Here is a 24,897-nt window from a genome sequence, read left to right as displayed (position 1 = left end):
GAGTCTATCTCTGAAGGCTCTGCTCTGTTGGAAGGCTCTGCTCTGTTGCAATTATCTGTCTGCCTTTATGCCACTATCAGACTGCCTTGATTATTTTATTGCCATTTTGTAATACTCATTGAAACTATGTCACGTAAGTCTTTTTCTTTTGTCAAAGCTGTTTGGGTAATCCAGGTCCTCTGCATTTCCCTATGAATTTTAGAATGAGCTTATTAATTTCTACAGAAAGCCTGTTAGAATTCTGACTAGAATTGGAATGAATGTACAGATGAATTTTAGGGAGAATTTCTTTCTTTCTTTTTTATAGGGAGTCTCATTCTGTCGCCCAGGCTGGAGTGCAGTGGCGTAATCTCAGCTCACTGCAACCTCTGCCTCCCGGGTTCAAGCAATTCTCCTACCTCAGCCTTCTGAGTAGCTGGGATTACAGGCATGCACCACCATACCAGGCTGATTTTTATAATTTCTGGTAGAGATGGGGTTTCACCATGTCGGCCAGGCTGGTCTCAAACTCCTGGCCTCAAGCGATCCACCTGCTTTGGCCTGCCAAAGTGCTGGGATTACAGACATGAGCCACTGCGCCTAGCTGAGAATTTATTTCTTGATTTCTTAACAACACCGAGTTTTCTGATCCATGAAAACAGCAAATCTTTTCATTTATTTAGGTCTTTAAAAATTTCTCTCGGCAGTGTTTGCAGTTGTCTTTATCTGTTCGGTACGCTTTATCAGAATACCATTGCCTAGGCAATTTATTAATATAAACATTAGAAGCTGGCTGGGAGCAGTAGCTCATGCCTGTAATCCCGGCACTTTGGGAGACTGAGGTGGGCAGATCACATGAGGCCAGGAGTTCAAGACCCATCTGGCCAACACGGCAAAACACTGTATCTAAAATGCAAACTTTAGCCGAGTATAGTGGCACGAGAATTGCTTGAACCCAGGAGGTGGAGGCTGCAGTGAGCCGAGATTGTGTCTCTGCACTCCCCAGCCTGGGTCACAGCGTGAGACTCTGTCTCAAAAAAATAAAAGTTCATTTGGCTCACAGTTATCCTGGAGGCTGGAAAGTCCCCCAGATCAAGGATCAAGAAGCCACATCTGGTGAGGGTCTTTCTTGTTGTGTCATAACGTAGCAGAAGGCATCATATTGCAAGAAAGAGAGCAGGAGAGGGCCAGACTGGCTTTCATAACCAACTCGCATCCACAATAAAGACATGAGTCCATCCGTGAGCACTCGCGTCGCCTCTTGAAGGTCCCATCTCTCAACACTGTCTTACTGGGGCTTCAGTTTCTAACACATGAACTCCGGGGGACACTTCGAAACAGAGCAGTAGTTATCAGTGCAGAGCACACACTGTTTCATCAGATTTCTGCCTCGATATTTCCTGATTGTGATACTATTGCAAATGGCAGTTTTAAAATTTCCTTTTTAATCATTCATTGTAGCCATAAAGAAACACAGTTGTTTCTTGAATACTAATCTTATATCCTGAAATTTGTTACACTTACTTCCACTAGTATTTTTGTAAATATACAATTTTGCTATAAAAATTCAATCATGTTGTTGGTGAATAAAATCAAGTTTACTTCTTTCCAGTCTGGATTCCTTTTATTCATTTTCTTAAAAAAAATTTTTTTTTTTGCCTTACTACATTAGCTAGACCCTTCAGTACACTGTTGAATAAAAGTGGATGAAGAGAAATTTTATTTTTCCTGATCTAAGAGGAAAAACTATCATTCTTCTTACCGTTAAGTTTAATGCCAACGGTAGGTTTTTAAAAGATGTCCTTTATGAGGCTAAAGGGCATTCTCTTCTATTCCAAGTTTACTGAACACTTTTATCAGCAATGGATATTGGGTTCTGTCAAATGCCTTTTCTACATGTACTGAGACGAACCCATGGCTCATCTTTTCTATTGTGTTAATACAGTCAATAACATCAATCGATTTTCAAACTTAAACCAGTGAAATCCACTTGGTGATGATGTATTACCCTTTTTATACACTGCTGGATTCCAATTGCTAAAATCTTGCTAAGAATTTAACATTGGCCAGGCGCAGTGGCTCATGCCTGTAATCCTAGCACTTTGGGAGGCTGAGGCAGAGGGATCACTTGAGCTAAGGAGTTCGAGACCAGCCTGGACAACATGGTGAAGTCTTGTCTCTACTAAAAATACAATAATTAGCCAGGCGTGGTGGTGCATGCCTATAATCAATCCCACCTACTTGGGAGGCTGAGGCAGGAGAATCGCTTGAACCCGGGAGGTGGCAGTTGCAGTGAGCCAAGATCGCGCCACTGCACTCCAGCCTAGGCAACAAAGCAAGACTCCTTCTCCAAAAAAAAAGAGAAAAGAAAAAAAAAATTGGTACATATTTATTCATACCATCTTTTTAATATCTGTAAAATCTGTAGGGGTGCCACCACCTCTCTCATTCTCAATATTGGTAATTTGTCTCTCCTCCCCATCCACTGCCCATACCCCGTCAGTCTGGCTACACATTTATCCATTTTATTGACATTCTAAATGAATCTACTTTTGGTTGCAGTGATTTTTTCTGCTGCTTTTTCCCCCTATTTCATTTATTCCCATTTTGCTTTTTATTATTTCCTTTCTTCTTCTTACTTTGGATTTCATCTGCTCTTCCCTTCTAGTTTATTAAGACGGCTTAGCTAAAGTCATTGATTTAAAATCTTTCCTTCTAATATGGTGTTTAATACTATAAGTTTTCCACTAAGTATTGCTTTAGCAGTATCCTACAAATACTGATGTTTTGAATTTTCATTCAGCTTAATATATTTTCTAAATATCTTTTTATTTGTGAAGTGCTTTCTTTACTTTACAAATACTTCCAGAGAACTTCTTGTGACTGATTTCTAATTGAATTATATTACGGTCACAAGAACACACTTTATATAATTTAAATCCTTTATTTATTTTATTTTTTTTTTGAGACAGAGTCTTGCTTTGTGGCCCAGGCTGGAGTGTAGTGACACAATCTTGGCTCACTGCAACCTCCGCCTCCTGGGTTCAAGCAATTCTTTGCCTCAGCCTCCCAAGTAGCTGGGATTACAGGTGCCCGCCACCAGGCCTGGCCAATTTTTGTATTTTTAGTAGAGACAGGGTAGAGAGAGGGTTTCACCATGTTGGTCAGGCTGGTCTTGATCTCCTGACCTCGTGATCCACTCACCTTGGCCTCGCAAAGTGCTGGGATTATAGGCGTGAGCCACTGTGCCCAGCCTATTTATTTATTTATTTTGAGAGGGAGTCTCGCTCTGTTGCCCAGGCTGGTGTGCAGTGGCACAATCTCAGCTCACTGCAGCCTTTGCCTCCCAGGTTCAAGCAATTCTCCTTCCTCAGTCTCCCAAGTAGCTGGGATTACATGCGCCTGCTGCCACACCCAGCTAGTTTCTGTATTTTTAGTAAAGACAGGGTTTCACCATGTTGGCCAGGCTGGTCTCGAACTCCTGACACCTCAAGTGATCTGCCCGCCTCAGCCTCCCAAAGTGCTGGGATTACAGGTATGAGCCACCGTGCCTGGCCAACATTTTTGAGAATTTTTAAAAGTAGACCTCCTGTGTCTTTAAAGAGAATGTATATTCTGCTGTTATTGTGTGGAGTGATCTATAAACATCTATTAGGTCAAGTTGGCTGATAGTTACATCAAATTTTTTATAGCCTTACTGATTTTATGTCTACTTTTTCTACCAATTACTGAGAGAAGTTTTGGAATCTCCAACTACAATTGAATTTGTCTGTTTCTTCTTGAAATCCTCTCAGTTTTTGCTTCCTGAATTTTGAAGCTGTTCTTAGGTACATACATATCTAGTTCTATTATATCATCTTAATGAACTGGTCCTATTATCACGAAATAACAACCTTCCTTATTATCACTGATAGTATTTTTTAGCTCTAAACTCTAGTTTGTCTGCTGTTTATACAGCCAGCCCAGGTTTCTTTTAATTGTTAACACACCTTTTTTCTATCCTTTTATTTTGACCTATTTTGTGGCTTTATGTTTTAAAGTAGATTTCTTGTAGGTAGGTCTGTTTTTATCAATCTTTTCTGCCTTCTTTTGGACTAAGTATTTTGAGATTCCCTTTTATCTACTCAGTTGTTTCTTAAGCTAGAACTCTTCATCTACTATCATGTTTACCTGTTGAAATTGTACACTTCAATGGGTTTTAGTATATTTAGAGTTGTGCAATCATAATCACAATCTAACTTTAGAACATTTTTATCATACCCAGAAGAAACCTTGCACCTAATGGCAATGACTCCCCATTTCAGCCCTTGCCCCACCCCAAATTTCAGGCAACCACCAATCTACTTTGTCTCCATAGCTTTGCCTGTGCTGCTCATTAATATAAATGGGACCATACAATATGCAGTCTTTTGCGAATGACTTTTGTTACTTAACATTTTTGGGATTCATCCACGTTACAAGGTGTATCAGTGCTTTGTTTCTTAAAAACTCAAGCGATTATCTTTCAAAGAAATTTAGATAAGAAAGAACGCATACCACAGGGGTCCCCAACCCCCAGGCCACGAACTGGTACCAGTCCGAGGCTTGTTAGGAACCGGCTGCACAGCAGGAACTGAGTGGCAGGTGAGTGAGCATCACTGCCTGAGCTCCACCTCCTGTCAGCTCAGGAGCCGCATTAGATTCTCATAGCGTGAACCCTATTGTGGACTGCGCACGCGAGGGATCTAGGTTGTGCGCTTCTTATGAGAACCTAATGTCTGATGACCTCAGATGGAACGGTTTATCTCGAAACCATTCCCCTACACCACTGGGTCTGTGGAAAAACTGTCTTCTGTGAAACCAATCCCGGGTGCCAAAAAGGTCAGGAACCACTGAGGTGCCACATCCAGTGCTTTTCATTCTTTCCTGTAAGTCCACATTTCCATCTGACATCACCTTCCTTCTGCCCGAAGGGCTTAGTTTAACATTTTTTGTAGTATGTCTGCTGACGATACACTCGTTCAGCTTTTACGCATTTAAAATTCTGTGTCTTCCTTTGTTTTGGAAAGACACTTTCAATAGTATAGAATTCTAGGCTGATAGATTTTTTCCCTTTAAATACTTTAAAGATGTTGTTCCTTGTCTTCTGGCTTGCACTGTTACTTAGATAAAGTCTGTGATCACTCTATCTTTGTCCTATATATATGAGTCTTTTTTTTTTTTTTTCTGGTAGCTTTTAAAATTTTCTCTATCACTGTGTTTTTGTTGTTGTTGTTGTTTTTTTTTTTTTGGTTTGAAACAGGGTCTCGCTCTGACACCCAGGCCGGAGTGCAGTGGTGTGATCTCGGCTCACTGCAGCCTCAACCTCTGGGCTCAAGCTATCCTCCTGCCTCAGCCTACCAAGTCCTGGGAGTACAGGTACACACCACCCTGCCCAGATAATTTTTCTTTTTTTTTGTAGAGATGGGATTTTGCCATGTTGCCCAGGCTGGTCTTGAACTCCTGGGATCAAGTGATCCTCCCACACTGGCCTCCCAAAATCCTAGGATTGGAGGCATGAGCCACTGCACCCGGCCCTATCACTGGTTTTAAACAATTTGATTACAGTAAGCCTTGGTGTAGTTTTCATGTTTCCTATGCTCAAATTTTGTTAAATTTCTTGAATCTGTGGGTTTACAGTTTTCATTAAATTTGGAAAATTTTAAGCCATTTTTCAAAGAAGTACGAGGATATTTAGTCTGGTTTTTATTGGATATGTTTGCTTAGAGAGTCTCTGTAATTTACCTGTTGATTTTCTTTCTTTTCCTCACCCCCGTGCCTAGGTTGCTGCCTCCTTTCCAGCACTAAATGGCACCATAAGCCCAGGTTTGCCTTGGTTCTAGCAGAGTGCAGCCCATCCTAAATGGGAGAGAGGAGTCCCCAAGGGGATATTCTGGTAGCAGTACAGGAAGGGTGGCTAAGGGTTCTTGCCAAGGGTCCTGTGGAATAAACCTCCTACCACACGGTGTTGCTGAACAGCTGCTCTATTTGGCATCCCCTTTGGCTGAGTTATACAGCAGGGTTTCCAAGGCTGGAAACAGTAATCCCGCCTCCCTCCTTTGCCTCTGGCTGTCCTCAGGGTAGTTCTCCCTATGCCGCCTGTGGGCTAAGGCAGGGACAGGCCTCCTGCCAGGGAACCCAAGATGGTGGGGAAGGTGGTTGTCCTCTTCAATCTCACTTTTTGCCGTGTAGAAACTGTGAATTGGGGGAGATTTTCCCACACTTGGCGCCAGGCGGACAGGGGGAAAGGGTGTTGCAGATACGGAAGTCCGATTCTTACAGCATGCCTGGAGTTCTTTCATTTCTCTGTGCCCCTGGGAACTGTCTCCTTCTCATATCTGAGTTCTTGGATGTTGCTGGCGATCATCTTAGTGCTGTATGTTCTTGGTTTTCTGTGGTGGCAGGGCAGAGTGAGTGAAGCCAGCGTGCTTCTACACCACCATTTTAGAGCTAGAAGTCACTATGTCCTCCACTTAATCATCATTAGTCAGATCTTTTAACTGTTATCTTTTCTCTCATATTTTCCATCTTTGTATTTCTGTTTAATTCTTTGGGAGAATTTTCTTTTCTTTTCTTTTTTTATTTGAGACAGAGTCTTGCACTGTTGCCCAGGCTGGAGTGCAATGGCGCAATCTTGGCTCACTGCAACCTCTGCCTCCCAGGTTCAAGTGATTCTCCTGCCTCAGCCTCCTGAGTAGCTGGGATTACAGGTGTATGCCACCAAGCCCAGCTAATTTTTGTATTTTTAGTAGAGACAGGATTTCACCATGTTGACCAGGCTGGTTTCGAACTTCTGATCTCAAGTGATCCACCCGCCTTGGCTTCCCAAAGTGCTGGGATTACAGGTGTGGGCCACCACTCCAGCAGGGAGAATTTTCTTGATTATCTTCCACTCTTCTTTCTATTGCTATCTTTTGTTTGTTTTGGTAATTTTATATGTTGATATTCCAAGAACTGTTTTCCATTGTTCTCTGATCATTCTTTCTCTGCGAACTCTTTTCTTGTTTCATGGATTCCTCTATCTCCTCTCTTTGAAGATTATACAGTATGTGTGTACGCACAGGCTGCAGTTTGGGGGTTGTTTTCTCCTTACACTGTCTATTTAAGTTCCTGTTTTTATCCCTATTGTTTTGGACTCTCCCTCTCATTTATAAAGGGTTTTTCATAAATGTCGCGTGATCCTTTACTGTCTACTCATACAGAAAAGTATTAAAAAGCTAACTGGGAGTTAAGCCAACCTTAACACTAAAGATAAGGACAGCATGCATGCAAGGTACCTAAAGTATTTTTTTCCCCAGGCCATTGTTTATCCAGAGAAAAACCTTCCAATCTCCTGTCTGAGGCTGTGAGTCAGGCTACAGGTATTCTGAAAGCAGGATGGGGAAAGGAGTTGAAAATGCTGACTTGCATGAAGTCACCTTCTTTATTCTGGTGCTTCAACTTTTCCTGACTCCCCTGATAAGAACAGAGGCTTCTCTGGTTTAAATTCTCTGGAAATAAATGTAAATCCCAGTTTATTCTTTTTTCCTTCCAGAGGATGGGGGTTACATTTACATGGATGTGTGGGGTGTAAAGGAGGAGTCCTGGGGGGCCTTTGACACTTTCTATGTTGGTTTTCAACTAATCCCCCTTCTTTCCAGCATGTGTATTACATCCCACCCCCACTCCGACACAGTATTGTGTGCCTCTAAATCTTGAACTTCTGGAATTTTTACAAGGGAAACTTGGTTCCCTTCTCACAGATTCCCCTCTGCGAACGCTTAGGTTATGTTTCTCTGTCCTGCCAAGTCAAGTGCCAATTTTCCACCACGTCCGCCTTCCAAATGTGTACTGAAGCCTCTTTCACACTACTATCTCCTCTCTTTTTCTCTTTGACCGTGTGTGTGTGTGTGTGTATATATTTTCTGTCATTTTAGTTGGGTCTTGGGAGGGAGAGTAAATAGAATGCTTCTGTATGTGGTCAACATGCTGTGTTTAACCAGAAGATTCTTCTAATATCAAAGAGTTAAAAACCATGCTGTTTGATAAGTCTATACATATAAAACTGGAAATGTTACCATATGCTCTTCTTTGTTTACAAAGCTACTACTAGTTTAGTATTGGTAGGAAACACAATAATACTTATTTAACTAGTAATGAGGGATTTATGATCAAATGTCCATCTCCTCTCTAGGCACATAACTTAAAAGAGATCTGGTCACAGTGAGAGGGAAGGGAATGCTGGTTATGGACAGGAGCAGAGGGAAAGGAAACAAGCCTGGATTCTCTTTACTGAAACACAAAATTATTAATATGTCTATCATAAATTACCTCTCTCTCAATTTTCACTAGACTTTGAGTAATTTGAGGTAGTGCACTGAACATTTCTTTATGTCCCTTGGCTTCTAACGGAATACCCTACATACAGGAGAAAATATTTATTAGTTAACGATAAACTAGTAGTTTACAATTTAATGTACTATGATTACATGTGTTCTTTCTTTTAAAAAAATCTGCTCAGCATCCTACTTCTGGAAACTTCCTCACTCTTCCTCTATGCAGACAGTTGGCAAAGATGCCATTTTCGTACATGACTATGGTCACAGATGACTGGTCCGAGGTGGGCACCTAACTCAAGCCAGGTCAGCACAGCTTCCCACACACCCTCCAGCAACAGGTGCAGGGGAAGCCAGCTCCGCAGCTAAGCCAGACTCAGCTCCCGGAGAATCAGTCTATCACCAGTGACTGAAGTTGTAAGAAACTGAGCCCAGGAATTCTATTTCTTTTTTTTTTTTTTTGACGGAGTCTCGCTCTGTCACCCAGGCTGGAGTGCAGTGGCGCGATCTCAGCTCACTGCAAGCTCCGCCTCCTGGGTTCACGCCATTCTCCTGCCTCAGCCTCCCGAGTAGCTGGGACTACAGGGGCCCGCCACCACACCTGGCTAACTTTTTGTATTTTTAGTAGAGATGGGGTTTCACCATTTTAGCCAGGATGGTCTCGATCTCCTGACCTCGTGATCCGCCTGCCTCGGCCTCCCAAAATGCTGGGATTACAGGCGTGAGCCACCGCGCCCAGCCCAGGAATTATATTTCTTAACACACAGAGAAAAAACATTCTGAAATAAGTATAAAATAAGAAAAAATATAAAAAGAAGGGTGAGAGATAACATATCTAGCAAGAGTATTCCTGGTTCCTGCTGTGTCTAAGGCCTAGTCATATTCTTCAACTTGGAAATGTTAAGAGTTTAGAGAAATATATTAAAGTTTCATATATGATAGGAGTATAGAGTAAAAAGTTAAAGGAAAAACACAAAAACGATTAAGCAGAACTTGAGATAGAGTCACATTAGTTCATTCAAAATAAACATAAAATCCTAAAAATCTGTTTAATGCCATTTGTTTTTACATAACACACATACAGGTACTCTCTGTATTTTAATAGTCTCAATGGGAAAAGGAAGGGATATTAGAAACAGTGTCTAAAGCAAAAAGATACTAAAGCATGTCTCGAATTGAACAATGTGCTGGAAGGATATTGCTATACCAACAGAATGTCTTTAATACTGTTATATAACAACTCTAGAAGCCCAGAAATAGAGGGCCAATCAAAATAAATTTATGTAGATGTGGGGGTTCAGTCAGGATGGCAGAAGAAATTATAGGAATAGAAAAAAGCAAACCTTCTTGGAAGGCCGGGGAGTTTTGCATAGCTTCAAAGTCTGGCTGAAGGTAGCCAGATTCTCTTTTCAGGAGCCAGAGAGCTTAAGGTACAGACACAAAGGAATATAAAGTAGTTTATCTAAAGAGCTTGTTTACTCATGTGGTCCTAAGACTAACCTTTGATCATTCGTGGGCAAGATGGCCCTCTCCAGGGTAGGGGCGACCAGGTGAATTACCCACAGGTGTGTTGACTCAAGCCTCTGTCAATTAATCTATAATAAATAAATGCAAGCTTCGTTGGCTAGTTGAGGCCGATGGTTGCAACGCTTTACAGCACTCTCCTTGGAGTCTGTAAGCGGCCCGGACTCTCAGCTGGACTGACAAGCATAACATCTGATGTCAGTGTAAGTTATTCATCCGTCATTGGGTCAGGGTCTGCGCGACGGACCCCTACATGTGACATCTTAGCTTTGGAGAAATCTGAAATCTGTTCATGTTTCATAAAATAAAAGGAGGTCAACTTCCCACTTCTGCTTATCAAACACAACCATCTACGGGAGGTTCACCAGGCAACCAGATCACTTGATGGGAAGTAACAGACCAGGGCAAAAAACTTTTAATAAAATGAACAATTTAACTAGTGTCCTAGGAGAAAAAAAGATTCTTAGAATCATTTTCCAACTTCATTAGACAACAAAACAGCAGCAGCAGGCAGGCAGCAACCTTCAGCCAAGAGGCAGAGACCCTGAGTCACATGTTGACAAAAGGTACTGAAAAGAATCCTAAGTAGGCTGCTGTCACATTCTCTAGGGCCACTACCTTTTAGACTGCTTTCAAGCTACAATCTAAGGCTAAACAAACAAATAAAAGAAACCCTTTATCTGTTTAAAAGGAAGACTCTTCTGTTTCTAGTCTAACCATAAGTAATTCCTCCTTTGTTCTTTTGATGTGCAATAGCTTCAAATTCCATCACACAGCAGAGAATTCTCTAGGAAAGGGGTCCCCAGCCCTGGGGCCGTGGACCAGTACAGGTCCATGGCCGGTTAGGAACTCGGCGGCACAGCAGGAGGTGAGCAGTGAGGAGTGAGCATCACCACCTGAGCTCTGCCGCTTGTCAGATCAGTGGCAGTGTTAGATTCCCATAGGAGCGCGAACCCTATTGTGAACTGTGCATGCGAGGGATCTAGGTTGCATGCTCCTTATGAGAATCTAACTAATGTCTGATGATCTGAGGTGGAAGAGTTTCATACCAAAACCACTCCCCCGCCAGCCCCATAGAAAAATTGTTTTCCGGCCGGGCGCGGTGTCTCACGCCTGTGATCCCAGCACTTTGGGAGGCCGAGGTGGGCAGATTACCTGAGGTCAGGAGTTCGAGACCAGCCTGGTCAACATGGTGAAACCCTGTCTCTACTAAAAATACAAAAAAATTAGCTGGGCGTGGTGGCGCACACCTCTAGTCCCAGCTACTCGGGAGGCTGAGGCAAGGGAATTGCTTGTACTCAGGAGGGCGGAGGTTGCAGTGAGCTGAGACCGCGCCATTGCATTCCAGCCTGGGCAACAAGATGAAACAAAAAAAAAGAAAAAAGAAAAATTGTTTTCCATGAAACCATTACCCCAGTGTCAAAAAGGTTGGGGACCACTCCTCTAGGAAATAGGCAGAGAAGTACGGGGCTACTATTATTAATCTCAGAATTCATTTTTTTAATCAGAAAGGTTGTTTACAGATCTAAGTCATAACCAACCAGAAGTGAAGGTGCTTATAGGCTGAACAGCTAGATGTGAAAATTGCTTTAGTTAATAAAGACAATACCATTCAACTCTAGCTGTATGAACAAAGCTTATTTTAAAAAGTCAAATGGCTCATTCACATTTTCATTATTGAAACTAGTAGACTAGTTAGGCCATTTCTCACTTGGGCTACTGCAAAAGCCTCCTAACTAGTTTCCAACTTCACTCTCACACTTTGAACAAAACCTATTTTCTATATACCTACCATTCTTTCCTATCTAAAACAGAGAGATGGCCAGGTCTTTCCCCTGTTTAAAAATCTGTAATGGCTCCCCAGGAAACAGGATAAAATCTGAGCTCTGTAGCATAGAATACAAGGCCCTTTATGACCTGGTCACTGCCTACCTCTTCAGCCTCTTCTGCTGTCTGTAGTGCCTACATACACCCTGCTGTAATTCTCTCTCCTTCCCTCTCTGCTTTCCAATAACACCGGGTGGCACTCAGCTCCAGGGATGTGCTCTGATCCCTCCTGAAGGTGGGCCACTGAAACAGGCTCTTTCCCAGGCATGGAACACACTTTGTAACTATCGTTTTCCTTACCCACCCTGCAGTCTTCAGCTCTATTACCCCTTCCTCAGGAAGCCTTCCCAGACATTCCAGATTAGGCAGATGTCTTACACTACCTCTGTACCACTTTTCATAGCTTCTAATTCTATACCATGGTTTTAGATTGCTGTCACGGGAGCAGGGACACTATCTGCTTTATCACTCATCTCTGATTATTCACATAGTACACACATTAGCAAGCATGGAAAAAAGATCTGTTCTGTCAAGTTGCCCTAAAACGGCACGATCCAAAAGGATTTCTAATTTTCAAGTTTTTTGGTGATGCCAATTAAAACCAGTAATTAATAACTGAAAACATCCTAGAGTCTTTATTTTCTTTTTATAAAAATATTAGCTGTTTCTTTAGTAAGGAAAGCAGTAAGGGATGTAAATTTTTTAGTGGAATAAAATGAATTATCTCTAGATCAGGCCTTACATTAGAGATGGCAAAAGTCTTAAGGTCATTATGATTTTTAAAAAATGGAAATACAATTGTTTGCCTTTTAGACTCTTCTGTTTCAAGATGATGTACTGAGCACAGACTGTAGTTCTCTCCCTTCTACATCAAAACCGAGTGTTTCACAGAATAAAATCCACGAGGAATGCTGAAGAATGAAAAGCAATTAGGATAAGACTAGCGAGAGAAGCAGCAGTTAGGATGTCGGTGGGAAAATGATTCTGCAAACTGCTGCAGGTGGCTGAAACTAGAAGCAAGGTGGGTGGAAATGAGGGGACCCAGAGGCAACCACTAGGGTGATGAACAGGATAATCCAGTGAGAGCAGCAGAACAGGTTATTTCTATGTTCACAAAAGCACGGATGTGTAAACACACACAAGGTTCTCCCTCATTCCTAATGCCGAAAGCTGGGCCCCAGTGACTGGGCTGTGTTTCAGCTTCCAGGTAGGAGCAGTAAGTGTAAGAGGAAAGGGAGGTAGAGCTCCAGGAAACAGGAGGAATCAAGAAGCATCCTACCCTCTAAACATTCCACACTTCTCTGTCTCTCTGAGACTGAAAACGACGTGCAACTAAACTTCCCTGTAAACAGGCTACACAAAGGCTCTGCAGATTCCCCACCCTCAACTACAAAGGTGGATGCAATTCTCCCCCATTTGCCCTACAAAGTCTATACAATTCTTTTTTTTTTTGAGACGGAGTCTCGCTGTCACCCAGGCTGGGACTACAGTCACCTGCCACCACGCCTGGCTAATTTTTGTATTTGTAGTAGAGATGGGGTTTCACCTTGTTAGCCAGGATGGTCTTGCTCTGCTGACCTCGTGATCTGCCTGCCTCGGCCTCCCAAAGTGCTCGGATTACAGGCATAAGCCACGGTGCCCAGCCCAAAGTCTACACAATTCTAATCAAAGTAGCCACAGGTTTTTTTTTCTGTTAAAGTACATGATAAACAGATTCTAAAATTTATAGAAACATGCAAAAAGCCAAAGCAATTAACAGGATTCTGAAGAAGAATCTGGTTAAGAGATTTGTTCTATCAGGCATTAATAATCAATATAACAGCCAGGTGCGGTGGCTCACGCCTGTAATCCCAGCACTTTGGAAGGCCAAGGATGGCAGATCGTTTGAGCCCAGGAGTTTGAGACCAGCCTGGGCAACATATGAGAGCCTGTCTCTACAAAAAAAATACAAAAATTAGTTGGGCATGGTGTTGTGCACCTGTAGTCCCAACTACTTGGAAGGCTGAGGCAGGAGGATCCCTTGAATCTGGGAGGTGGAGGTTGCAGTGATCCAAGACACATCACTGCACTCCAGCCTGGGTCACAGAGTGAGACCCTGCTTCAAAGAAAAAAAAAAAAAAAAAGATGGTAAGATATAGTAATCAAGACAGGGTGCTATTATTAGCTCAAGTACAGACAAATAACCTGATGGAATAAAATAGAGAACACAGAAACAGACTCTCACATGGAAACTTGATAAATAATGGTGGTATAGGTCAGTGGGGAAATAGAAGACTCAATAAATGGTCTGGGATACTATCCAAGTTTAAAAGAAAAAAGTGAAAGTGAATCTTTTCACAAATATACAAAAATAAAATCCAGCTAGCTCAAAGATTTAAAGTGAAACGCAAGCTATAGAAAAAATACAGGAAAATGTCTTTATGATCCCAAGTTAGACAAAAATTTCTTAAAAAACAAAAAGCTCGAACCATAAAAAAGAGAAATTGAGGCCAGGTGCGGTGGCTCACGCCTGTAATCTCAGCACTTTGGGAGGCTGAGGCAGGTGGATCACAAGGTCAGAAGTTCAAGACCAGGCTGGCCAAGACGATGAAACCCTGTCTCTACTAAAAATACAAAAATTAGCCAGGTGCGGTGGCAGGCACCTGTAATCCCAGCTACTCGGGAGGCTGAGGCAGGAGAATTGATTGAATTCCTCCGGGGGGCAGAGGTTGCAGAGAGCTGAGATTGAGCCACTAGACTCCAGCCTGGGTGACAGAATGAGACTCCGTCTCAAAAAAGAAGAGAAAAATTGATCAATTCCACCATATCAAAATTAATAACTTCTATTCATTAAAATATACTACTGAAAGGGTGAGAAGGCAAATCACATCCTGGAAGACTATCTTTAACATCATATAACTGGCAAAGGATTAGTGTATAGACTAAAAGGAATGTTTATTAATAGAAAACAAAAAAGCTAGCCACCAAGTAGAAAAATGGATTAAAGACCTTGATATGGTTTGGCTGTGTCCCCAACCAAATCTCATCTTGAATTCTCATGTGTTGTCAGAGAGACCCAGTAGGAGGTAACTGAATCATAGGCAGGTCTTCACAAGATCTCCTGGTTTTAAAAGGGGGAGTTTCCCTGCACAAGCTCTCTCTCGTTGCCTGCTGTCATCCACATAGGACGCGACTTACTCCTCCTTGCCTTCCGCCATGATTGTGAGGCCTCCCCAGCCATGTGAAACTCTAAGTCCAATAAACCCTTTTTCTTGTATAAATTACCCAGTCTCAGGTATGTCTTTATCAGCAGTGTGAAAACAGACTAATACAGATAGTGAACAGATATTTCTTTCTCTTTAACAGATATTTCACAGAAAGCACACAGGAATGGTCAATTAACCCGAAAAGATGCTCAGTGTTTTGAGTAATCAGGGAAAGGCAAATTTAAAACACAATGAGCTACTATTTCACCCCGCCCAGAGTTGCTGAGGGTGCTCAGCAATGGGAACGCTCATCTTCTATGGGTGAGAACGTACACTAAAAACTTTTAGAAAACAATCTGACAAACCTAGTCAAGTCACACACGGGAACAGCCTGTAACCCAGCAATTCTAATCCTAAATATACATCTCTGAATGACCTTTAAATCTTTGGTCAGGACCCACACCAAGAAATACATTTTATATCCTGACTCAGTATACACATAACTAAAAGAAACTGTTTCATAAGACAATGTTTTTACTGTGTGCACAATACTCTGATTATATTATTCTAGTTCATTTAGTGTCGTCCACTATACAGAGTTCATAACCCACCAATGCATTGGTTTTTAATATGAGCTGCACATCAGTATAATCTGGGGTATTTAAAAAATTAAAAACAAAACCAAAACTGATGCCAGGGTAAGCCCCTAAAGATGCTGATTGCTGATTCAACTGGAACGAAATGGAGTTTGAACACAGATTTATTAAGCTTCCCAGATGATTCTGATTAGCAATTCAAGAACTAAACTAACAGATCACCTGAAGTTTGAGGAGCTTTGCCCTATGTCCAGTAAGATGTACGTTCAAGATTATCCATAGCAACGCTATTCATGAAAACAACCCAAATGTCTACAGATAGGAGACTGGCTAAATAAACTGCAGTATATTTACAGTGTAGCAATGAAAGTACAGCAGTGAAAGTGAACAAACTACACCACACACATCAACAAGTCTCAAAAGCATAAAGCTGAGTGAAAAGTATGTGGAAAAAATGCAGACAGCATAATTTCATTCATAAAAGGTTCCCAAACAGGCATGCCTAAACCATACATATTTGAGGGTGACTAGATATGTTATAAAATTACAATAAAAATGCAGAATGCAGAATGGTGGATATTGGGGACGAAGAGAAGGTGAGGATGGGGTATAGCAGATGGGGACTTCAGAGGTACTGATAAAATTCTAGGCTGGATGGTAGGTACAAGGATGTTTTATATACATATATATACATATACTTTTTTTTTTTTTTTGAGACAGTCTCACTCTGTTCCCCAGGCTGGAGTGCAGTGCCACGATCTTGGCTCACTGTAACCTCCACCTCCCGGATTCAAGTGATTCTCCTGCCTCAGCCTCCCGAGTAGCTGGAATTAAAGGCACGCCACCACTCCCGGCTAATTTTTTTGTACTTTCAGTAGATATAGAGTTTCACCATGTTGGCCAGGCTGGTTTTGAACTCCTGACTTCAAGTGATCTGCCCGCCTCGGCCTCCCAAAGTGCTAGGATTAACAGTGTGAGCCACTGTGCCCGGCCTTTATATATACTATATATATTATACATACTATATATACACTATATATTATATATATTATACATACTATATATACACTATATATTATAAATATATTATACATACTATATATATACTATATATAATATATCCTCTACATATATACTATACATATACTATATATATAGTATACAGTATGCATATATATAGTCTATATAATATATATAAAATATACTATTGTGTCTATCATGTCAACACAAAGTAAAAAATTAAAGCCAAATTCAATTTGATAGTGGTTATGGCTTATATATGGGTGTATCCATTTGTCAAAACTGTATAGTTAATATTTGTGCATTTTGATAATTGTAATTTTCTCTGAAAAATAAGTGGAGGCAGAATGATGGTAACTGCTGAAATTAGGTGACAGCATTGATTACACTGTTCTGTTTACTTTGAATATATTTAACATTTTCCGTAACAGAAATTTTTTAAGGGAAAGAAAAAAATTGGATAAGGCAAAGTTCATTTTTAGAGAGCTTGTAAAGTTTTAAGATCAGCACTAAAAAGTTATTAGATGTTGACTGTAAACATAATAAAGAATTCAGAAATCACCAATAAAAATTGAACGAGTATCAATGACAGCTATGAAGAACTGATACACCTAAATGCAATTAGAGTCCCCGCTAGGAAATCAGTACGTTCACTCCCCCTTTCTTAGGGGGACCTTGAGTTAGCTACAGCTGGTAAGTAATTTGCGGAGAAAGAAATGGAAAGGAGGAGTAAAAGGAAGATAAAACTGGAAGATTCTCAAAATGATCAGAGATGGGGATGCTCTTCCACATTGATGTAAACGCAGTTCAGTTTGCTCACAAACACTTCCATTACCCAAAATCAAGCACCAGACTGTCCACACTTTCTGTTTCATTTACTTTTCCAGTGCTGTCCCCAAGTATACTTTACTTTATCATGAGAATTCCCCTGCTCGACCTTGGATTCTAGCTCTCCAGAAGGAAGGAATAAGAACTCCTTCAACAATTTTTTCTGGTGTTAACCTTTATCCTTTTTTTTTTTTTTCTGACCTCCATAATTTTAAATACCATGTTTACATTGCCATTTTTAGGTTTTCCCACTTTGAATATACTGACTGACTACTCCAATACACACTTCATTGTCTTCTTCCCATGCACAATTTTTGGTTCATTGCTTTATCTTCCTCTTTAACCTTTACCTAATCTAGCCTAAGTATGTTTTTCATTCTCAAACATGTCAAACACACACCTTATCGCTTCCTTTAAATAAACTTTAAAAACATACTTCCATTAAGGCTTTTCAGTTATAACTTCACAAGAAATCTTAATAAAACAAAATTAGGAAGAGGTGATATACAATGAAATGAACAGGTTTTCAACTGCTCCATGATTATGCCCTGTCTATGAATCTAAATTCTCCAAGACTTGATTCTTCATTAATACTAACTCAAATTTTCACCAGTTATATAATCTCACTTAAATGTGTATTAAGGAGTATTACATACAAAGCACCATTCATCTTCTACTTGGGTTTACCTCTCCATGTAGAATATTAAGAGGTATATCTTTATCTTTGCTTATATCTATTACCAGCCATCAGAGCCATATTACCATGTTTAAGGTGATTAAACAAATGAATCCCTTACCCTTATTCTAAAATCCATTAGTGTCTGTAATCCATTATTTAATTCTAAAATCCAAAAATCCCTGAAAACTGAAGTTTTTTTCCTCAAATTTGACAACAAAACTAATTTAGCAATTTCAACTTATTTGAGACTATTTATAGCCTTTATCCCACCTTTGTGTGACTAGACCAGCGGTTCTTTTTGGTTTTGAGACAGTCTGGATGGAGTGCAGTGGTATGTCCCTGGCTCACTCCAACCTCTCCATCCAGGGCTCAAGCCATCCTCCCACCTCAGCCTCCTGAGGAGCTGGGATTACAGGCATGTGCCACCACGCCCGGCTAATTTCTGTATTTTTGTAGAGATGGGATTTTGCCATGTTGCCCAGGCTGGTCTTGAACTCCTGAGCTCAAGCAATCTGCCTGCCTTGGCCTCCCAAAGTGCTGGGATTACAGGCACGAGCCACTGTGTCTGGCCCAGTGATTCTTAATTGGAGTAACTTTGCCCCCAGGGGATAGGTCCCTGCAACAACAAATTATTTGGCTCCGAGATGTCAATAGTGTCGAGGCTGAGAAACCCTGAACCTCAGGCGCGGTGGCTCACGCTGGTAATCCCAGCACTTTGGATGGCCGAGGAGGGTGGATCATGAGGTCAGGAGAAACCCTGAACTAGACATATATTTTGCTAAGGACACATCAAACTGTGAGTACTGAGGCTGCCTCTGACACTTCTGAGGGCATTATAGAACATCTGGTAAAAGACAGTATTTACTACCCAAGAATCACAAAAACTCTTAATTCCAAAACACAGTTGGCTCCAGGGATTTCAGACAGGGGACTGTGGGCCCTATGTCACCATTCTTATAATAGCAGGTCTCCCTCAAATGTCACAAATCTCATTAAAATATGGCCAAGGTCTCAGAAAACAAAGGAGATGAATATAGAAATTCATTGGCCGCAACAAGCAGGATGAGAAACAAATTTACATTTTATTCTCTTTTAAAAATCACAATTTAAAATAAACCAGCCTTTTTAATAGTGCCTGTATATTAGCATCAATTGTTTTCATGATCTGTTTTAATGTTCTCACCATAAAAGTTATCAACATGGGTAAGGTACAATAATAAATCAATGCTGAGACTCTGAAAGCCACGAGCGCTATTTACCTTTCTCTGTGCCTGAGAATATAGAGATGATTTTATGCCTGGGCTTTTTCTCTTCTGGAACAGAAGGCAAAGGTTTCAAACTGTGATTGGCTGACAAAGGGTCTTTGCCTCCAGTGCTAAAGATGGTGCTGCTCATTCGCACAGGAGGTGCTGGAGGCTTGTCTTCCAGTTCTCCGTTATCAGACATGATTCAGAATTATGAAATGGCCTGAAACTGGAAAAAATACAATTAGTAACAAAGTAAAAAATAGCATGAACAAGCAAAAAACAGTAATAACTACCCCTGCCACAACTCCCAATTAGAAAATATTATCCATTTAGAGTGACATTTGCAAAATCTGGAAAAATCAATGTGTAAAAGATGTAACTCTCTTGAGTTTACCCCTAACAAAGCTGGTAATGGTCAGCTGAAAAATGTTTGAAAAGTCAAATGGAAACACGATGGTACTATCAAAAGCTACTGATCTAATCAACGGATTCTAAGAGACCTTCTCAATAGAAAGACAGACAATCTGAAATCTTTTTTTCTTTTTTTTTAAATTCCAAAGAGGGAAAATATGTTCTGACCAGCAAATTATAGGATATCTTGAGGAGATGCACCTCTAGAGCAGAGACAGATGCTTGGCTATTAAGGGTATCAAACAGCACCCCTCCAATCTGATTTCACTCCAAACTTGCAGTTACAACTTAGCCTTCACAGTAACTTTCCTAAAAAATTCTTATTTATTTATTTTCAAGATGGAGTCTCGCTCTGTCACCCAGGCTGGAGTGCAGTGGCGTGATCTCAGCTCACTGCAACCTCTACCTCCCAGGTTCAAGCAATCCTCCTGCCCTCCTGCCTCAGCCTCCTGAGTAGGTAGGATTACAGCCGCATGCCACCACTTTCGGCTAACTTTTTTGTATTTTTAGTAGAGACGGGGTTTCACCATGTTGGCCAGGCTGGTCTTGAACTCCTGACCTCAAGTGATCCGCCCACTTTGGCCTCCCACAGTGCTGGGATTACAGGCGTAAGCCACGGCATCCAGCCTAATCTTTGCATTTTTTAGTAGAAATGAGGTTTCGCTACTTGCCCAGGCTGGTCTCGAATTCCTGATCTCAAGTTATCCACCCGCCTTATCCTCCCAAATTGCTGAGATTATAGGCGTGAGCCCCCACGCCTGGCCAAGGATTCTTAAAACAATGTACTGCTGATACAGTATTTGGTCTCTGAAAATCTGACATCCTAATTTACACAGATTAGTCTTTTGAGTTTTGCAGACAATCACAAAGGAGCTTGACCAATCTGGATATACTGACAAAATTAAATACAGAGCATGGCTGAAAGGCTGAGCGCGGCCACATCCCTCAGGTTCTGTGACACCTGTAAATGCCCTGTCCAGGCAGTTGGGTAATCTGTCTTAGCTACATGGCTAATTGAGTGAAAACTTCAACCCTGCTTACCCATACTTCTAGGGATAAGTCTTTAAAAAAGTAGATGACACATACTTGAAATCAGCAGTAAAAGGGGGAGGATCCCTAACTTATACATGGTTTTGATTGGTAACTGGATCTTAATTTGATTCTAAGATTATTTAATGCATTTAAGCGAACAAAACCTTGCATATATACAATGAAAAGAATGCTAACTGTTCAGAACTTAAAAACAGATTTTTTATTTCGTTTGAATGCTTACACCTGAAGAAAAGTAGGCATAATTTGAGAAGATTAGCCAGGCACGGTGGCTCACGCCTGTAATCCCAGCACTTTGGGAGGCCAAGGCGGGCAGACCACGAGGTCAGGAAATCGAGACCATCCTGGCTAACATGGTGAAACCCCATCTCTACTAAACATACAAAAAATTAGCCGGGTGTGGTGGTAGGCGCCTGTAGTCCCAGCTACCCGGGAGGCTGAGGCGGGAGAATGACATGAACCCGGCAGGCAGAGCTTGCAGTGAGCTGAGATCGCGCCACCACTGCACTCCAGCCTGGTGACAGAGCAAGACTCTGTCTCAAAAAAATAAAAAATAAAGAATAAAAAAATTTGAGAAGCTTATACCAAATCTTACAGCTTTTATTTTCCTTGATGGGAGTGTGTCACTAGCACTATGGTATATTTTCTCTCTGAAAATGATTATTTTTCATTCTACAAAAGAGGAAGAATAAAAAAAGGTAAAGGAGCAAAAATATTTCTGGGAGTGATACGGTTTGGCTGCATCCCCACCCAAATCTCATCTTGAATTCCCACGTTATAGGAGGGACCTGGTGGGCGGTAAATGAATTATGAGGGCAAGTCTTTTCTGTGCTGTTCTCCTGATAGTGAGTACGTCTCACGAGATCTGATGGTTTTAAAAAGAAGAGTTTCCCTGCACAAGCTCTCTCTTTGCCTGCCACCATCCATGTAAGATGTGACTTGCTCCTCCTCGCCTTCCGCCATGATTGTGACACTTCCCCAGCCACATGGAAATGTAAGTCCAATTAAACCTCTTTCTTCGTAAATGGCCCAGTCTCAGGTATGTCTTTATCAGCAGCATGAAAACAGACTAATAGAGGGGGTAACTAGCTAGAGAAGGGCTGGGAAAAGGGAGTGAAAAAGATCTCTGTGTGCAAAAGACTGGCTGGTCTAAGAAGGAAATGAGGGCAGAATCTAAGGTGGTGCTGACGACATGCCCTAAAATGATTCTTCCTAACCAGCTCACGACATCATGCGGGATTTGTTTAGTTTTGGGGTGGGATGCAAGCAGGATGTAACTGGCTATTCTTAAGTATGGGCTACTACCAGTGTGCATTACAAGAGGGGACCTATCTTGCTACAGATAGAAAGACAAAGCTTAGTAACAACATTGCAGCTGAGCACGGTGGTTCATGCCACACTTTGGGCGGATCGCTTGAGGTCATGACTTCGAGACCAACTTGGGCAACATGGTAAAACCCTGTCTCTACGAAAAATACAAAAATTAGTCAGGTGTGGTGGTGCACGCCTGTAGTCCCAGCTACTCAGGAGGCTGAGGCAGAGGAATCACTTGAGCCTGGGAGGCAGAGGTTGCAAAGCCGAGATCATGCCATTGCACTCCAGCCTGGGTAACAGTGAGACACCATCTCAAAAACAAAACAAAAAACAACAACAAAAAAAACAGAGCACAATAATTAGTGTAAAGTGACTATAAATTCTTTCCTTAAGGCTCCCACATAGATGGAACATGAGCAGAAACTGCCAATGCACCTTCAATAATAATAATAAATCAGCTGCATGTTATCCAGTTTTTTGGTTAACACCATATGTTCCAGAATCAGACTGCTTTGGATGGAATCCTGTTTCTACCACTGACTTAGTGTGTGACCTTGGGCAAATTACTTCACCATGTCTCGTGACTCCTTGAAGGAATGGCTGACTCTAGGCATGGGAAAGGGAAAATGGAAGATGAGCCCAGAGCATGCTATAGTGTCAGAAGGCAAGGGAGCACTTTAAAAGGATGAGGAAATGCCAAAGGGACACAGGAAAGATTTTCCATAGGCCAATGCTGAGATGATTTGAGCAAATTAGTATACTATTAGATTATGACCCAAAGTATCAAATAAGTATGTTATTCCATACTGACATAAATAAATGAATAAGTAAATAAATGGGAGAAAAGGAACAAATCTTTCTTACAAAAGAATTGCAAATAAAATAGGTAAATACATCTCCCTCTAGGAGTTTCAGCTTAATCCATGTCTCCTCTTGAGTGAAGGCAGGACTTAGTGACTCATTTCCAAAGAACAGTGTATGGCAAGAGAAAAATAACTTTGCAGTGAAGAAATCTGGCAAACATGCCTTATTAACCAAGTGACCACAGTTAACATCACCAGCGACAAGTCATGACAATATTACTTATCCCCTAATCTAATGTGATGGGACGCACACTTCACCTCCGTGGTATTCTTCCCCCAAACCCACAGCCCCAGCCTAATCACGAGAAAAACACCAGACAAATCCCAATTGAGGGATATGCTGCAAAACTCCTGACCACTACATTCCTCCAAACTGTCAAGGACACGAAAAACAAGACTGAGAAACTGTAACAGATCAGAGGAGACACAACCATAAACGCAACGTGACATCCTGGATTGGATCCTGGAACAGAAAAGGGGCACTGGTGAAACAACTAGTAGAATCCAAATAAATCCTAGAATTTGGTGAACAGTAAGGTACCAATGTTGGCTGCTTTGTTTTCACATACATATCACGGTTATGTAAGATGTTAATATTAGAGGAAGCTGGGTGATAGGTATACTATCTGTGCAATTCGTCTGTAAATCTAAAATTATCCCCTAATAAAAACTCTATTAAAAAGGGAGTTAGTAAGTTCCTCAAAAATTAAATATACAGCTACTATGTGACTCAGCAATTCCACTCCCAGGTATATAGCCAGGAGAAATGAAAAACATATGTTCACGCAAAAACTTTATATGAATGTTCATAGAAGCATTCATAACAGCCAAAAGATAGACACAACCCAAATATCCATCAACTGATGAACGGATACACAAAACGTGGTGTATCCATAAGATGGAATATTGTTTGGCCGCAGAAAGAAGTACCGACACATGCTGCAACATGGGTGACCCTCGAACACTAAGTGAAAAAAGCCATAAAAGGCCACATATTGTAGGATTCCATTTCATATGAAATGTCCAGAACAGGGGCATCCACAGAGATAGAGAAGAATTTAGCTCATAAACATGGCTGATTAGTGAGTGGTTGCTAAGGAGTGAGGGAAATGAGATGTGGCTGCTAATGGGTATGAAGTTTCTCTGGGGGACGCAAATGTTCTGGTATTAAGACAGTGGAGATGGTTGCACAGCCCTGTGAATATACTAAAACCACTCAATTGTACACTTTAAAATGGTAAATTTTTGGTTATGCAAATTATATCTCAAATTAATATCTACTCACAGAATAAAGATTAAATGAGCTAACAAAGATTAAAAGCTGCTGCAATTGTTATCATCATTACTATTTATAAGGCTCTGTGCTAGACATTAGAGAAAATAAAAGACGACCTGAGTCCTCTCTAAGAGTTCATAACCTAGGGGGAAAGACCAACACGTACTTGCTTAAGTTAGGCATTCCCTTTATCGGTATCTGCTCTCAACACAGGCATATTAAAGCTACTCAGCTCCTTCAAAGTAGCCGTTCTCAAAACATTTTGGCCACAAGACCCTTTACATTTGTCAACATTAATGAAGAGTCCAAAGAGTTTTTGTTGATGAGGGTTATATTTATATATATTAATGTATGAGAAATTAAAACAAGTTATTGGCTGGGCGGGGTGGCTCACGCCTGTGATCCCAGCACTTTGGGAGGCCAAGGTTGGGGGATTACTTGAGGTCAGGAGTTCGAGACCAGCCTGGCCAACATGGTGAAACCCTGTCTCTACTAAAAATAAAAAAATTAGGTGGGCGTGGTGGCATGTGTCTGTAATCCCAGCTACTCGGGCAGCTGAGGCAGGAGAATCGCTTGAACCTGGGAGGCAGAAGTTGCAGTGAGCTGAGATCAAGCCACTGCACTCCAGCCTGGGTGACAGAGTGAGAATCTGCCTCAAAAATACAAAACAAAATGAAAAAAAACAAGCTGTTTAAATAATTCATTTAAAAATAACAACAAACCCATTACATGTTATATATTTTTATGAAAAATGACTATTATCCA

At 41.2% G+C, this 24,897-nt stretch overlaps 1 protein-coding gene across 3 annotated transcripts in view; it reads right to left on the bottom strand.

Moving 5' to 3' along the window:
- The window catches only part of PAK2 (p21 (RAC1) activated kinase 2), a 109,672-nt gene that overhangs the window by 30,133 nt on the left and 54,642 nt on the right, over positions 1 to 24,897 (bottom strand). For all 3 annotated transcript variants that reach the window (XM_054551037.2, XM_054551038.2, XM_024241202.3), the window contains exon 2: positions 19,231 to 19,444. In XM_054551037.2, coding sequence (XP_054407012.1) covers positions 19,231 to 19,417 — 187 coding nt within the window. In that variant the 5' untranslated portion in view covers positions 19,418 to 19,444. The remainder of the gene's footprint in view (positions 1 to 19,230; positions 19,445 to 24,897) is intronic.

The sequence above is a fragment of the Pongo abelii genome, chromosome 2, assembly GCF_028885655.2.
Source record: "Pongo abelii isolate AG06213 chromosome 2, NHGRI_mPonAbe1-v2.0_pri, whole genome shotgun sequence".
Taxonomy (NCBI): Eukaryota; Metazoa; Chordata; class Mammalia; order Primates; family Hominidae; genus Pongo; species Pongo abelii.
Note: the sequence above shows the minus strand (reverse complement) of the source record. Positions and strands in the feature narration are given on the sequence as shown.